This window comes from Tauraco erythrolophus, chromosome 2 (assembly GCF_009769465.1).
Source record: "Tauraco erythrolophus isolate bTauEry1 chromosome 2, bTauEry1.pri, whole genome shotgun sequence".
Lineage (NCBI taxonomy): Eukaryota > Metazoa > Chordata > Aves > Musophagiformes > Musophagidae > Tauraco > Tauraco erythrolophus.
In genome coordinates, this window is record NC_141466.1 from 106,774,080 (window position 1) to 106,791,751 (window position 17,672).

At 40.0% G+C, this 17,672-nt stretch overlaps 1 protein-coding gene across 1 annotated transcript in view; it reads left to right on the plus strand.

The window, feature by feature from the left end:
• HHAT (hedgehog acyltransferase) overlaps positions 1–17,672 on the plus strand; it is a 170,529-nt gene that overhangs the window by 100,810 nt on the left and 52,047 nt on the right. Inside the window, exon 10 of the mRNA XM_086629128.1 lies at positions 3,611–3,755. Within this exon, the coding sequence (XP_086485254.1) occupies positions 3,611–3,755 (145 nt within the window). The remainder of the gene's footprint in view (positions 1–3,610; positions 3,756–17,672) is intronic.

Here is a 17,672-nt window from a genome sequence, read left to right on the forward strand (position 1 = left end):
CGACCCACGTGCAGGACCTTGCTCTTTGCCTTGTTGAACTTCATGAGGTTCTCACAGGCCCACCTCTCCAGCCTGTCAAGGTCCCTCTGGATGGCATCCCTTCCCTCCAGCGTGTCCACAACACCACACAACTTGGTGTCATCTCCAAACTTGCTGCGGGTGCACTCAATCCCACTGTCCATGTCACCAACAAAGATGTTAAATAGCACTGGTCTCAGTACTGACCCCTGAGGAACACCACTCATCACTGGCCTCCACTTGGACATTGAACTGTTGACCACAACTCTTTGAGTGCGACCATCCAGCCAATTCCTTATCCACTGAGTGGTCCATCCATCAAAACCATGTCTTTCCAGTTTAGAGACAAGGATGTCATGTGGGACAGTATCAAATGCTTTGGATAAGTTCAGGTAGGCCATGTCAGTTGCTCTTCCCATATCCATCAATGCTGTAACCTTGTCATAGAAGGCCACCAAATTAGTCAGGCAGGATTTGCCCTTAGTGAAGCCATGTTGGCTGTCACCAATCACCTCCTTATTTTTTATGTGCCTTAGCATAGTCACCAGGAGGATCTACTCCATGATCTTGCCGGGCACAGAAGTGAGGCTGACTGGCCTGTAGTTCCCTGGGTCTTCTTTTTTTCCCTTTTTAAAGATGGAGGCTACGTTTCCCCTTTTCCAGTCATTGGGAACTTCACCAGATTGCCACGACTTCTGAAATATGATGGATAGTGGCTTAGCAACTTCATCTGCCAGCTCCCTCAGGACCTGCGGATGCACCTCATCAGGTCCCATGGACTTGTCCACCTTCAGGTTCTTAAGATGGTCTTGGACCTGATCTTCTCCTACAGTGGCCAGTTCTACGTTCTCCCAGTCCCTGCCTTTGCCTTCTGTGGCTTGGGCAGTGCAGCTGGAGCTCTTGCCAGTGAAGACTGAGGCAAAGAAGTCGTTGAGAACCTCAGCCTTCTCCATATCCCGGGTAGCCAGGTCCCCCGTTTCCTTCTGGGGAGGGCCTATATTTTCCCTAGATCTCTTTTTATCACTGACATATCTATGGAAGTTTAGAACTTAGAACTTACCAGGTCTAAGTGCCTTGGTGGAAAATGCAGTCCAACCCCAGCTGTCTGATGGGTTGTCCATCTCTAACTCTTTCTACAGCTTTACCAGAAGATTTTTTTTTTCCCCTTTCCTAATTAAAATTGTTTCTCTATAGAGTTGATGAATAAACTTGATAGACAAATGGAGAGTTAAAGTTAGATCTGATGAGAGACTGTGCTTTATAGATAAGATACAGCTCAATTGGAAGTAATTAGCATGGTGTAAGAAAAGAGAAAGTTTGGTGACTCCTAACACCAAAGTTCAAGCTAGCATGATCATAACTGCTCCTTGTTTAAACTTGGTTGTTAACCTGGATTTAATAGCAAGATTTCAAACATTTTATCTGTGTGCATACACCTATGCATTCTGAAAAGGCATACATTTTTCATATATGGGATCACACATTCATAATGTGCATTTCAAGAGGAGACAAACTCAAGATATCCTCTACCTGTGTATGAACTGAAGGGGAATGTTTTGGAAGTCCTTGGGCAGCTTGGGAGATACAAAGTACTAGAAAGGGAAAAAGTTGTTTCACTAACTACCAATGTCTGTGAATGTTTATGTAATTATCTTCTATTCTCTTATCCTGTAATGCCCTAGTTTTGATCCAGAGTTTTCAAAGAAAAATCTCAGTCTCTGTATTCATACATGAATGTTTTTCATAGTGTTGTATGGAAGACTGACTTGCTGTACTGCGTATACAGCCTGATAGAGAGCACTTTTCCTTGAAGCTTATCTATCCCCATTTTTGTGCTGACTCAGACTGACTCATACACTAGATATAGTTCTGACTGAGGCTAACATTCAATTTACCGGAGATCTACGTTGCAGTAATATGATAAAATTGTGGTTTTATGCTTGTAGCTGTCATTTATTTGAAGTTTTGTCACTTTATAATCTAGCAGTTGAAACATTTGTTTTGATGCTTACAAAACTGGCAATTTAATTGTCTAGGATTGTATTTTTAGGTCTGCTTTGAGCATGTGTTTATGTTGTTTCAGGTATCCGAGCATAAATTCTGGTCTGACTGCAGCTATTAAAGATGAATTACTGCTCGCTCTTTTTCATGCTGCAGTCAAAAGACTTTTTTTTTCTGCAACTTCAACGTTCATGACATGAGGACTGAGCAGCTCCTGATATTTTGCTTAGTTCCCATGCCCTGGCAAATGCTCATCACTTCACACAAAGCATTATTTTGCAGATTCAGGCACCATGTAATGAGGCTTTCAACCTGGGGCCACAATGAACAAGACATTTTTCCTTATGCAGTAATGAGACAATATTTCCTTGTGATGTGTTGTAATGCTCTTTAAAATTTGTTCTAACAACTGAATATTGGAGGAAGCTAAAACTTTCTCATCCTTCTTTCACCATCTTCTTGCAGTCTTCATGCTGCAGTCACACCTCAGGTGATAATGCAAAATATGGATTCTGAAAAATGTATACTCGTATATGGTGGAGAAACACCTACTTTATTTGTATCATTAGAACAACAGTATCCAAAACTTTACAACAGATATTTACACTTCTTGAGTGTTAGCAGCAATATTTGCACTGAAAAAAAAAAAAAGGGGATTGCATGTGTATTTAAATCTTTTTTTATATGGATGTATCTGTTTATTAAGATTTGTTGCAATGATCAGTTCTGATCTGACTTGAGAATCTTTCAGTGAAGTCTTCTTAATCAATCAAAGAGTTAATAACTTCTGAAGTTGTTTGATGCTGTTTGTTTTATACTGAAGTACTTTACTCCATATTAATACTTATTGGATAGTATTATCCACCCCGGAAACATGTTATTACTGTTTACATCCATCAACAAAAATTCATAAAGAAATATATTTAATAAGAAAGGAATTAAGATACAGAGCATATAGAAATGTGTCCAGTTCTGGGCTCCTCTGCACAAGATAGATGTGGAGTGAGTCCAGCAAAGGATCACAAAGATGGTGAACGGGCTACAGCATCTGCTGTAAGAGGAGAGGCTGAGAGGGCTGGGACTGTTTAGCCTGGAGAAGAGAAGGCTCAGGGCAGATCCTATCTGTGTGTACAATACCTAGTTGTAGGGTGAGAAATACAAGAAATACAAGAAATTCCGTTTAAACGTAAGAAAAGCTTTTTTACTGTGAGGGTAGTCGAACACTCTCACAGGTTGCCCAGTGAGGTTGTGCAGTTTCCATCATTGGAGATATTCAAAACTCAGCTTGACACAGTCCTGAGCAGACTGCTTTAGCTGAACCTGCTTTGATGACCTTTCTAGGTAGCCTCCAGAGGTCTCTTCCAACCTCAGGTATGATTCAACACTGCTTTTTATTATGAAGTCTTATCTAAACTTAAATGGCATTGGTGGGAGTTGTGCTAGGTATTTTAAAAGCTTTGAGGTCCATTCTATAAGGATTTGATCTTCTGTATAAAAGTTATTTGTCGTAACTACAATGTCTTTTTCTAACATTGCTTGAAAACTCAGAGGGTTTGTTAAGTTCACCTATACCTTTTGTTTTATCCCTCAGGAGCGTTTCTTCTCACCAAGAATTCGTCGTCGACTTCATGCTGTCCTAGCATCTGTTAGCACTTCAATGTTGATTTTGTCAAATCTAATATTTCTTGGAGGAAATCACGTTGGAAAAATCTACTGGAACAGAATCTTTTTGGAAGGCAAGTTTATTTTTATGTGCTTTCTAAATAACAAAACTTTCCAAATATTACCTTGGGTGGGCTGAGCCAGGTTTTTCTCTCAGTGCACTGACTGGGAGTAACTTTTTTTCTGCTCCTGTTCATAAGCATCAAAAATCTATCTGACAAAATCTAAATAGCTGTGAATGTTGTATTTCTTCCGTCAAGTCTAGAAAGAGAGTTACCAGGCTTCTCTGTCAGTGAAACTGTTGAAGATCAAATAATAAATGTGTGCCAGATTGGATTTGTTTTTTTTTTTTTTTCTGCTCTGCATTTCATGTACATCAGTAAGAACAGGTGTACTAAAGCCAACCACATGGATGCTGTGGAAGATTAGTGAATGAGATCTATGTAATACAACATAATTCAGCAATTAATGGTTTGGTTTTTTTTTTTGTAGTGGATCAGTTGTCAGGGTAGGGACCTTCTGACTATTGAGGACGAGGTTTGAGAACAGGGGAACTTGGGTGACAGTATTAGCCTGTGGTATTGCTGAATAAGCAGTATGCAGCATTGTGCTGTGAGCTAAATCAGGGGACAAATCCAACTTCAATTTTTTTGTCAGAGCTTAATGTAAGCAGGATCAGTTTTCTTCTTAGGTTCTTATTCCTGCCAGAACCCCACATTGTCACATAAAGGTCTTGTAGAGGAATATTTCTTCCTCGTGAGGGGAGTACTAGTAGTCTTCTGTGCCTAGAAATGCTCTCCTACAAAGACCAGCTCCTTGTCTATTGCTCCTTGACGCAGTGTTTTCTCCTCTTGTTCCTTGCAATGGCTTAGAGGTCAGCTCTGGGGTTCCAAGGTCTTACTTAAGCATCCCAAAATAATTAACTAACTATTAAAGAATAAGTTATGTACATAAACTGAATGATTTCTCTTCTGAGCTCAAGCAAAACAAAAAAACCCAACATTCAAACAGCCTTAATAAAGGTACATTTTTAGCATAAAATATAGTGAAGCTTTTTGTTAATACTGGGCAGGTAAGATGGGATGAAATAACTGTTTGTGTTTAGTTTTTGCTCTTAAAGTATGAAATATTTGTTTTCTATTTTCTTAAAAAGATTCTCTTAAATTGTTTCCTTCTGGTTGGCTGGCTAATAGTTCCAGTAGAAAAAAAAATAACAGAGAATAAGTTTGGAAGTAAAGTTAGACATCACTTCTCATCTATTAAAAAAAATAAGGACTGGTGACATTGTCCATTTCAGGCTTATAGCTTCATGTAAATTATTTTCTTAATGCAATTTGTATATTATAAATGGAGAAAGTATGCCTTCGTTTTTGGAAGAGTTAGCAGTTGGCAGGGTGCTGGATTTGCATCTGATGAAGGATAATGTTTTAGCAAGTAGGACAATAATTAAACCAAATCAATTATTGATTAGTTTTTTCCCTAGGTTTGTTTTGGTGGGGTTTTTTTAATAGCTCTTAGGTCTCTTGCTCTTCATATAGTTACTTCACTATCAGGTACCAGGTCTCTAAGATAGGAATAGCAAGTTAGTTTATTAATTGGCAACTTTGTTTCCATGATGTGTTAATCAAATTATTTTTAGAACTTGAAAGCTTTTGCTTAGTGCAGCTCATGCTCTACTAGTAGAAATCTCAGTGTTGAACTTTATATTCCTGTATCCTTAGGTCGCACGGATGACTGTGAGCATGTTCTGTTACTGCATTATGGTTCTTACAAGTCATTGTGTACAAACTGAAACATCTGCTAAGATTTTATTGCACGAACATTCCTGCTCCATTGTGGTTTTCCTACTGTGGAATAAATGCTGACCATTGAAGGCCAGTCAAATCCAGAAGGACTATTCCAAACTATGATCTTCAATTTAGAGTAAATTCTAGTGCTGGTCTGTAGGATGTGTAACAAAAATCTACACACATATTTGGAGAGTGCAGTATTAGCAGATAAAGAGAAATCAATTTGTGTACAGTTTGCACTGTTCTAGTGAATCCAATTCATAAATATATCAGACCCCCAAATAACTTCTTTATGTGATATCCAAATCTCTGTCCTTGCACACGGTAAATAAAGCAATGTTGTAATGTCCAGTACATTACTGAGATCTGCTAGGTATGTATCTAGTTGCTTTAGGTTGAGAAGAAAGAAGATACTTGGTGAATTTCAGGTTGCAATATTAAAAAAATTGTTCTTGCTCTATTTAAAACCTTTTTGATCTGTTTGAAATTCATCTAAGTTTAGGAAACCTAAGCAGAGTTTTGCACCACTCTAAAACCAAATCTAGAGACTAGACATTTGCATTTGGAGGATATCTCTGCACTCTCAGCAGCCTGGGCTGCGGGACTTGAGATTGGTTGACTGAGGTGACTGAGGGCTCTGCAGCAATAGTGTGTCGTAAAATCCCTCTGAGGTAAGGAACAGAGATCACATAAGGAATAGAGAGCTGTGGAAAGAAAGCATGACACCTGCATGTCAGCTGAAAAGAACAGTCAGTTCCTTTCTTTTGTTCAAATCCCACAGAATTAGGTCTACAAAGATTTGTACGTATATGAGTAGAAAGAAAATAAGAGAATAGATGTGTGTGTCACAGTTTGGAAATATGATTGGCATTCGTAGATCACTAGCAAAATTAATCAAGAACACATATGCTAAAATAAAACGCATCTCAGCAGAAATCAGATCTCCAAGTTTAGCTGCAACTTCAGGTGTTGTGCATGGCGTTTTCGGGTCTGGCAAGTAAATGAACCTCAGAATATCAGTATTTTAACACCCTAAATGCCAAGCGTGTAGTACTTTGTAGTCAGAAATTACGAGTTCTATTGCATAATATAGAACCAGTGCTTAGAGAGCAGCTTCCCGTTAGCATGTGTGTGACAGTGGTGCAGATTTAAAATAGCTAACTGCTTAAAGTAAGTTTTCCTGAAGCTGAAGATATACAAAATGCACTTCTAGTTTTGCTCTGTGGTTCCTGACGGAGATCTATTGTGTTCTTTTGCAAAGACAGTATTATGAAAAATCTATACAGTTGTCTGAAAGTGGGGAGGACAGGACATGGGTGTGAAAGCAGTTAAACCCCAGGACAGGATAGTCAGTGCAAGGAGGACCATGCAAGTGAGCCTTTGTTATCAAAGCTTTGTGGACTGCCTTCTAGGAACAGGATTTAGATGAGGTCGTTTCTGATGTGTAAGTTTTGGATGCTACAGTGCCCCTTGCCATGCCATAGTTATCGATTTTCTTGTCCTGGAATTCTTGCTTGACTGATATTTGGACTGTTTTGTGGTGTCTTGGCAGTGCTTTCCACAACTCCCATACCACTGACAAGGAGAGTTTATGTTTGAGCATGCCAGGTAGCGATATTTTGCTTGCCTCTTGTGAAAAATAAATTTGTCTGGCTTTAAAATGAATTTCTGTGCATCATTAAAATCACTATTGTCAAAATTATAAGAGCAGGAGGTGTGTGTCTTATGTGTATTTATTCTTAAATTTGTTCTGAAACTGTTTGGACCGGCCTTAATGCTTGTTTATAAAACTTAACTTAGGGTCAGCCTCATAAATTATTCACTAAGAAAAAAGTTCCTGCAGCAAGTGTTTGCCTTGACTTTTCTTTGTTAGGCTTTTGTAATATGAGACAGTGTCATTCTAATAAGGAAGCAGGAGAAATGTCTTCTACATACAAACTGGTTTTAATGCTTCATTCAAAGTAATTAATTAATATTTCACTTCAAAATGAGACGCTCTGATGAGGGGATTCTCCTGGGACTGATGCTGTGCATTGCTTTTGGTTAAGAGACTGAATTATCTCAGCAAGCATGACCGAAGACATTAAACTGGCAGGGGACACAAGCATATTGGGTGATAAAAGTATAAAATGCTTCCTGCTCTTTCTCTAGTTTGCGAGGACAGAGCCCAGATCAATGAGGAAAGCACACAGTGCATGTCTGGCATATTTTACTTTGAATAGCTGTCTGAAAATTGGACAGCCATCATTTAACTTAAATACAAACCAGTACTTTATGTAATTTACCTTGCTAAATTGTGAGGACTGCCTCTCTTGAGGGCAGTTCATCCCACATACATCTATCTTAGCATGGGATAAGATGCATTGTCACTCTTCACTGAGTTCAGAGGCATTTTGTACAGAGTAGTTTAGATTAGATTGGACATCCAACCTTTGAGAAGGCATCCTTTAGTAGACTTCCAGCTAAGAGTGAATTTCACCCTCGGTTAGAAATGATTTACTGCAGAAGTACAGAACGGCTGGCTGGGCAGAGGTCCTGCAATGAAGGCTGTCTGACCGTTCTACCAGATTGCAAACTTTGTGCATCAACAGTGTCATACCAAAAATAGACCTTATGCCGAGATTCATTGACAGCAGTATAAAATGCATAAAATAACGTCTTCTCCTACGTGATATTCTGAAGGTTAAAGTTAAAATATGTCCGGCTTTGGTTACTGTAGTTTAAAAAAATAATAATCATCTGACAGCTGGGGAGAGGGAAATACAGCAACATGATCGGAAGTCTAGGAGCCATGACCCTGAAATAAATGGCACTGTTTTATTTTGAGGAGAGAAATAGGTACACAGAAGTTTCTGCAAACAAAATGTTAACAAGCTAGTCTGTATTGCCAGTGAGGTCAGGAGAAGAAAATAACCTGTAAAATGTAGCAAGAAAGCTTTAGTTGAGGTAGGAGAACCTTTCAGACTGTAAGGCATGAAAAATATGTCAAGCAATGTAGAAAATAATTGATTTCATCATGATGTAGGAGGAACCTCTGAATGGCCTCCAGACCCGTTCCAAGCTCTCTTTTCTTCGAGTGGTTCATCAGCAGATACAGTTGCTTACATGGAAGGGAAATCTGTATACAGCACAGCAGGATTTTTGTTTGGATTTATATATTTCTTCAGTAAGTTAAGGACCGTGGTAATGTACAAAAATGCAGTTTCAGTAACATTTTATAAGAGTTTCTTTTTGAAGTTTGATGATCTGATGGGGCTGAGGTACGACTTAGAGGAAGTCATGGTGCAATTTTAAACTACCGACAGATACTCTCATGGAGAAGTCTGAAATTATTTGCTGTTTCATACTTGCTCTTTTCTTCTAGCATTTAGGATGAAATGCATAGTGTTGTGTATGAATATTTTATTAGATAAATTTCAGAGAGCATTTAAAACCAACTGTACTATGCAAAACTAAAGCTGATTTCTCAATGTCTAAAATTTGTTCACTAAGTGAAGATGGTGAAGACTTTATTTTGCCTCTAGTTTTGCCTTTTGACTTGCTTTGAAGCAAAATCAGGTTCTATGTTAATCAGAATTCAATTATTTGGTTAATTTATAGGGAAAAGAAAAGATTTTCTCATTACTACTAGATGATTACCTGACCTACTTTATGGAGACAGAAAGCCTTTGGACTTCTTCACAGCTGTGCAACACTCAGATTGTGTTCTGCAGAACATCTTAGACATTGTGTCATGGTTTCAGCCTGGCCAACAACCAAACACCATGCGGCTGCTCGCTCACCCTCCCCCAGGGGATAGGGATAGAAATCAGAGGGGTAAAGGCGAGGAGGCTCATAGGTTGAGATAAGAACAATTTAATAAGTAAAGCAAAAGCCATGAACACAAGCAAAGTAAAACAAGGAATTCATTCACTGCTTCCCATTGGCGGGCAGATGTTCAGCCATCTGCAGGAAAGCAGGGCTCCATCACGTGTGACAGTGACTTGGGAAGACAAACGCTATCACTCCAAATGTCCTCCCTTTCCTTCTTCATTCCCCAGCTTTATATGCTGAACATGATGTCATATGGTGTGAAATATCCCTTTGGCCAGTTGGATTCAGCTTTCCCAGCTGTGTCCCTTCCCAGCTTCTTGTGCACCCCCAGCCTGCTCGCTGGTGGGGTGGTAGGAGAAGCAGAAAAGGCCTTGACTCTGTGTGAGACTGCTCAGCAGTAACAAAAAAATCCCTGTGTTATCAGCACTGTTTTCAGCACGAATCCAAAATACAGCCTCATACTTGCTACTATGAAGAAAATTAACTCTATCCCAGTCAACACCAGCACACATTGATTTCTGAGTGGGAATTTCCGTGATAATGGCATACAAGATTCAGAGGTTTGAGTGAGCCGAAGAGTTTGGTGTAACATGCATGAATGTGGACATTTTGGCTTGCTTTGGAAGAAACAGTAGACCATTATCTTACAACATTAAATTAAAATTATGCTTTTTGCTATTTACACTGCATCACAGTATTGAAGATTATTCTCAGAATTTAGATTTCTTTCATTTTATGTAAATTGCGTAGCAAGTTAATTGAGAATTGAAAGGGTATCAGAATCCTTCAAGGCATCATCCTGGTCTGCTTGTTACCTTTAGAAGTTTTGCCCTTGATTTTGGAGACAGTGAAATTAGGTCCTTTTTCTAAGAACAATCACTTGTGGTTGAGATGCCTTTCTGTGTTCAACAACTAAATAATTTAAAACCACAAGTTACTTATTGTGCAGGTCCACTGCTGTGAGATGTCAATAACAAAAAGATGAGAGATTCCTGTACCAGCTGTTGTGTGCACTAGTCTGGCTCATGTAAGATTGTGTCTACCCATTAGATATGTTACTGATCATATGGCTCACTTGCTGCGATAATGAGTGTAGGAAAAGTGTCTCTTTTCAGAGACAGCAATTCATGATCAGCAATTCATATGACAGGATCTCTCCAATCAGAAACTATCTAAATATTGCTAGTTAGCTTAGTTAACAGATTTGGCGTGTTTTAAGGGCTGAAGGAAGCTAACAAAAAGAGTCAGAGCAAAGTAGTTAGAACTTGTTATTGAACAGTTTTGTGGGACTTTTTGACCTGAGGTGTTGCCAGATAACATACAATGATGTATTTGGAGCCATATTGCACTTCAACAAGTTCTCAGATTGGTAGCAGCAATATCTGTAAATATCTAGATATGAAGGGGCTTAAAAGGTGCAGGAGGAATGAAATCATGTAGTGAAGGACCTCAAAGGAGGCCACAAGACTTGTCACAAGACTGAGGCATCCCTGTGACTGTGTGATACTTCGCTGTGCATCTTTTGCAAAGCCTTCATTCAAATTTCTTTGCAACTGAAAGAAAAAGGAGGGCTACTTTGATGATTGACTGTTCAGAGTTGTCATTTGTGTTTTCAGATGACTCTTGTTTTGGTTTGGAAGCTCTTGCTGTAGGGTAGCTGGCATATGGTCTTCCAGCATTCCTGTTCCTCCAGATTTTCACTTTCACTGAGAAATCCCACTTGCTGCTGTTATGCAGAAACTTACTTAAGGTCATTTTTTCCAAAAATACATTTATGAATGCGATATTGATGGATTGCCTAATTTAGAGAACTATTGCATAGTGGCAGGAATAGTACTGAAGATGTCACATTTTTCCAAATGATTCATTCCTCTTCATGCACAAAGGAAACTTGTTTTTACAACCATTTATGTGACCTTGCTTGGTTGGTGCAGTTCATTGGGAAGTGAGCTGACAAAATACCAAGAAAAACGAATTTTGGTTTGCAGTAATAAGGAGGCAGTGATTTTTTTTTTTTTTCCCATTCACCTCCCAAAGGATGAGAGCTGTAGAAAAGCAAATATTCACATGTGTTTTGAGGAGGATTTCTTTAGAGTTAAAACAATAAATCATTTTCTGCCATTTTCTGTTGAATCACATTGGTTTGAGCCTCTGTTCTATGCGGAAACTGTTGGAGCATCTCCATGTTTAAATTCAAATGTTGCCGTTGAATCTCAATAGTTTACCATTTGTCTTTACAGTCTTGGGACCTGATCCTGCAATGTCATGGTTTAGACAATCATATCAATGTATAAAGATCCTTCTATTTAGAAAGTCCCAGAACATGTGCAGACATGTCTGCCTGGATCAGTATGATTGCAGGGTCAGAATCAGTCACAAAGAACGTACATCTCATATACCATGTTAAAGCCTTTAGTTTACATGTGGCATGTACAAGTACAAAATTGCAGGAGAGTCTATGCTATGACTGCATGTGCAGAGTTCACTGTTGTGCATTGTGTTGTATGTGACTTACAGAACTAAGTAAACTACACTGCACACAGAAAATGGGGATTTGTTCCTACACCACATTGCCTTCTTGGCACAACTCTTTTATAAAAATACAAGTTTACTACTTAATAAGCTTTGCTGATCACAGGCAAAACGCCTCCAGATTTTCAATGTCTTGGACAAGGTTCATACGACCTTTTTCTCATCGTTGTAATGATGCCAGTAAAGCATAGGATGGTATGACGAGTAGGTGGTGTATTGGGTTGGCTGAGTCCATCTTACAGATGAAACCTTGCTGGTAGCAATGTGCTTAGTGTGGAAGCTGTAATCAATGATACCACCAAACATGCATGTTCTGCTGGTGTAGCAGGTCGGTGCGTGCTGTTTTAGCATAGTCTTTCGGAGAATGAAGTAGTTTGAGTGTGTGGACTCTTTATGTCTTAAACATAGTATGAACGTCAAAAATAAAACTAGTTTTTGTCTCAAGAAGCTTAAATTTGCCATGCTCTTGGGAGTGCTTGTCAAAGTGTAATTCAGCTTGTAATTCCTATTGGAGAGCTCAGCAAAGAAGGAAGAGAGTGGGAACAGTTAGAATTAATGGGAGAACTTTAAAAAAAAATAAATTCTGTAACACCTCTAAAATGCCTTTCTCTTTGTACGCGCAATGTACTATGACAGCCATGTCAAAAGGCCATGTAGGAATACCCTTGGAACAATGTTTTCTTGAAACTGTGCTTTGGGAATTGCTAACAAGCGAGGAATAGTGTTCCTCATTTCTCCTGTGAGTTGTAGATTAACCGGCAGGGACTGGGGCTGAGGGCTGCCAGAGGGAGCACTGTTATTGCTTCCAGAAGCCACACTGGAAGGTAGGAGTGTGGCTGTGGTTATGCCAGATCTTTTTGTGTCATGCATTACCAGCAAGTGTAATTTATGAGGACTGTTAACTTTCTTTTCCACTCCAGGTCCTGCTCATCCTCAGTGTTGAGGGGACAGATATAGTTGTGGCCATGTCTTGCAGAGGAAGATGCACAGATGTCAGAGTGATGCACACTGACCACGGCTGTTTCTTACCTGCCATTGCAATTGGTGGCTCTTGCCATGCAAAATAGCCAGACAAGAACCTTAGGAAGGCAGAGGATGCTTACAGTTTTGCCTTCTTATTCCCCTGTTTTTTTGTCATACACAGCTGTTGTAGTTTTAGGCCGATCCGGCAACTAAACTCCATGCAGCCGGTCTCCCACTCCAGTAAAGTGGAGAGGAGAAAAATATAATAAAAGGACTGAGGGTCGAGACAAGAACAGAGGGAGCACCCACCAACCATGGTCCCGGGCAAAACAGACTCAGCGCTCTTAAAAAACAATTTATTAACAGTTACTTGAAGAATAAAGACAAGCAAAACCAGTTACTTAAAAGGATAAAAAGAAAATAAGGCCAGATCTTAAAACAACACCTCTCCACCCCCCTTTTCTTTTTCTTCCCGGCTCTACCTCCTCCCCCCAGCGGCACAGGGGGGCAGGGAATGGGGGAGTGCAGGTCAGTTCATTCCGTGTTGTTAATGCTGCTTCCCTTAAAGGAGAAGGAGTCCTTACACCATTGTCCCTTGCTCCAGTGGATCCCCTACTCACGAGGAAATCCACAAACTTCTCCAGCGTGAGTCCTACTCGCAGGATGCAATCCTTACCCCATTGGAATGCTCCGGTGCGGGCTTTACCACAGTCTCGGATTCTTAGGGAGTTGTTGCCACTCACTCTGGCGTGGGTCGTCATATAGACTCTAAATGCGTCGTCATACAGACTTTAAATGCGTCAGTGCGTAACTGTGTCTTGACCTGTGCCCATTATTCACAACAGTCTCAGGCTCAGGCATCTCCTTTTAACAAAACACTTCCCCATCGACAGGCTTGTCCCACGGACTCTAGATGCGTACCCTACTCAGGCTCAGGCATCTCTTCTTCAACGTGGGTTTTCCGCGGGCTGCGAGTGGGTCTCTGCTCCCCCGGGACCGCCTGGCTGCAGGGGGGGCACTTGCCATCTCGCCACTGCTTGCAAGGGAAACTCAGCTCCGGGACACCTCATCCCATTCCATCTTCACTGACCTGGTGTCTGTGTGGCCGTTTCTCTCAGATCTCAGTCCTCTCTGGGTGAACTCGGCCCGGTGGGCACCCTGGGAGCGGGGCTCTCCCTGAGTTCCCCAAGCGGCTCCGCTGCCACCATCCTCAGCGGGTGGCACCGGCCTGGCCCGGGCTGCCTCCCGGCCGGGCACCAGGGAGCAGGGGCAGTGCCCCCTTCCCCTCTCCTCGCTCCTGGGCACAGGCACACCTTTCCGGTTCCTCTGTCCCGACGTAAATAGGGCAATTCGCAGAGGCACCGATTGGCTCAAGCCCCAAGGGGGATGGGAGTCCAATCTGGTGGGCAGCTCCTGCCACCAGAACCTCCCCCCCACATCAAACCATGACAACAGCAAAAGTCTCACAACGACTCACAGTAACATAGCCTGGTATAAAATACTTGAATTGCTGTTTTATACTTATTTTGTCACTATGCTTATTGAGCAATTTATACATAAATGAACTCATGGATGTAGTGGCATGTATGCGATTGATTAGTAAGAGCCATAATTTCAGCTAAGACTTGAAAACATTGAGGATAGTTCTCTGAAAAATAATACAGTTTTTATTTTCTCTTATTCAGAAATTTCCAGGAATCTCGTAGCTGCTACTTCTTTCTCATCATTGAATTCTGTTTCTTCCTTCTGTCAGCTCCTTTCATCTGTCTTCAGATTTGAACTAGTCCTGACTCTCCCACTTTTTTCAAATGCTTATTGAGAGAACAGTTCCCAAATGCAGAAAGTAACTGTATAACAGCAGGAACTGGAACACCAGCTGTATTTAGCTTTGCAATCATTGAGACTTTCATGACAACTTTCTAAGTTGTTTATTTCCTGAAAAGTGATGTTCAAACAGCATTGTGGGGTTCCACAATTACTGCCACTGCTAGACCAAATTTTCTCAGCTTATAGGAAAAAGGACACTTTTTTTTTTCCAAATGCCAACCCTGCATATCAACTTGAGATCAGAAATTTGACCTGTGTTCCTTCTGGCTTTTGCATCTCTAGCAGGAAGGTCAGAGATGTTCTTAACAATTCTGTTGTGAAGGTGCATGGGCCACAGAGGCTGATCCTTCTCTTAAAGTTGTGTTGCCTGTGCAACAGGAAAGAAAAGCAGTTAAGACCTTATTTTTCTCTCTGAGGAAGCTTGACAGGAGTTTTTACTACACTGTAGCACGGTTCTGCTGCATAAGTAGGCAACGTTTTTACACTAATGCTGTTTTGTCTGTAATTCTATGTTCACAAGCAGAGATAGTCATCTCAGACTATTTTAGCATCTTTCTATTTATCTCTGAATGATTTTGTTTCAACCATCCTTAAATAGTCACTGCTCTAAAGATCAGGAAAACTAAAAGTACAAAAATCCTGCAAAAAAATTGACATTAACTGATTTCATTAGGCCTTGTCTCATTGTCTTGACTTTTGGCTTTTTGGGCAGGGTTTTGGTTTTAGGGGGTTTTTTTGAGAGGGAGAGCAAAGTGCTGTACCTGTATTTGATAAAATTTATAGACTTACACTGTTATAAATGCTGACAGTTCTGTGAAATGTCTTCTAGCTCCTGTCATTACATTTCTTACTAAATTGCATGCTGTGGCATGTTTTCTTAGTGCCCTTGGTTCCAGCCCACAAAGATCTGAATCTGAGCAGTTGGGATTTATGTTCACGCCTGACTTGGAATATATCAAACTTTATGTGGACTTGATCAAACCCTATGAGAAACGGCACCATATGGTGGGGCAAACTTAGCTCTGATGTTCCCAAGGAAGCACTATGAGGCCAGAAGTGTGTCTCCTTCTCAAACACCTGGGTTTTTTTGCTCAGTGTTATACCACTCCGTTGATAATCTTGCTGTTTAGTGTGGCACCTCTAAAGGCTGGACGAGCAGGGAATCATGTGGCTTTACTACTTTTTTGATCTCTTTGGGCACTGTCTTTCCCTCAGAAAATGGAGAGGTGCCTGTCTCCAACTCCTAAAACCTCAGTTCTGTCTTGCGCAGAGGCTGTACCCCTGGGATACGGTGCTCCCCAGTGCTATCACATGTGTGACTTTGATGACTATTTGAATACACGATTTTGAAGTGCACGGTCCAGGTCCACCTAAGCTCTGTGAGAGAGGGTAGAATTAGAGTACTCAATGGCAGAATTCCCAAACTTAACTTCAGTAATCCTAGAAATGCTACGTTTTTCTGTTAGTGCATGTGTGTGTGTATGTAACAGTATGCAGCTGAGATACTGCACTAAATAAATGCCAGAAATATTGATGTCTTAAATCCAGCTGTAAAGTCGGAGACCATCATAAGCGTTCCCGGTTGCTGCTACAAATTGCGTCTGATGCCTGCTGTTCATTCTGTAGTAAAATAATTATGCATTTCAGAGCAGGGAAATTCCACAAGAACATTTCTTCCAAGAAAGTAACGGACTTCTAAATTTTAGGGTAGTTTTTTATTTAATAAACTGTCTTCCATTTTATCTTTCCTTTTTCTCACTTATTATTTCTAAAATTCCTAATATAGGGAGAGCATGTACTGATACCCAGTTGTGACTTGTTAGGTTGCAGATATGTTCCTAGGTGTTGAATTTTCACCGTTAATAGGTTGCCTTAAAAGCCTGTCACAGATGTCTTAGCCCTCCATGCTCTAACAAGATCGATTTTATTTCTGACAGTTGTTGAGATAGAAGAGTCTTTTTTTCCACAAAACTCTGTCAAGCTGCCAGACCTGTGTATTCTTGCCCATTCTACTGGTTAGCAGTAAATGGTGTGAGTCATTTGTAGCTACAAAGTAGCATGCCAGTATTTAAGTGTCTTAAGCAGAAAATATGCTCTGTTGTTAATAACTGATTTAGTTATTTTGATTAATTTTTTTAAAGCTACTTTCTTATTTTGGCAGCTTCCATGCAAAAAACAATAAATAATATGATTTGGGTTTTTTGTATTGTTAACATCTGTGCTCCTAACCGTGTAACAACGTTGGACTATTGATTTTTATTACTTCTGCCGTCTTTCATGTGTTTTTTATTAGACCTACAGCTAAGCCTTCTATCAAATATAATAATCCTTGTGCAAATTCTAACTTAGGCTTTGAAGCAATCCTGGCAGAAGAGTGACTTGTGTATTATAATACAAAATATCCATAAAAATTCTCTCTATAGTGGGACTTTTATGTCTGAATAGAGATTTATCTTGCATCTGGATTGGACAAAAACTCAGATCATGGTACTCGTGTGGAGTATTGTTGTGGGAGAGACTTGTTTGTCTCTTTAGAAATAGTAGTAAAGTGTTGTTGAAGTAGTTGCATTGTTCAGATGGAAAAATATCTTCTTTATTAGTTCTTAACATTGAAAGAGAGGTGTAAGCGTATTGTTCCATTACCTGCAGATAAATACACATCTCACAGTGAGGAATAGTTTGCAAATAATTGAAAATGTTTTAAAATTGAGTATTGTGGCTATAATGTTTTACCAGCCCCTCTGTCTTAGTGCAGGCATCTTCTGTTTAACTAATAGTTGATATGTAAATAATTGAAAACCAGCATATCAGAGAATCTTAATGTTGTCCCAGTTGCAATTACATTTGATTTAAAATGCTTAAAACAGTGGTCTTTGCTCTAGCATGTCTGTTGCATGCAGCTGAGAATGTTTTATATGTTCCTTCACTGCTACCTATTAAAACTGCCTCAGTTATACTTTTAGTGTAGCAAATCAGAAATTAAAACACAAATGTGAAACAAGATAATCTTCAAGACATGGGCATTGTTCGTTACAGATAAAGTCCAACATGTGGATATCCTATTTT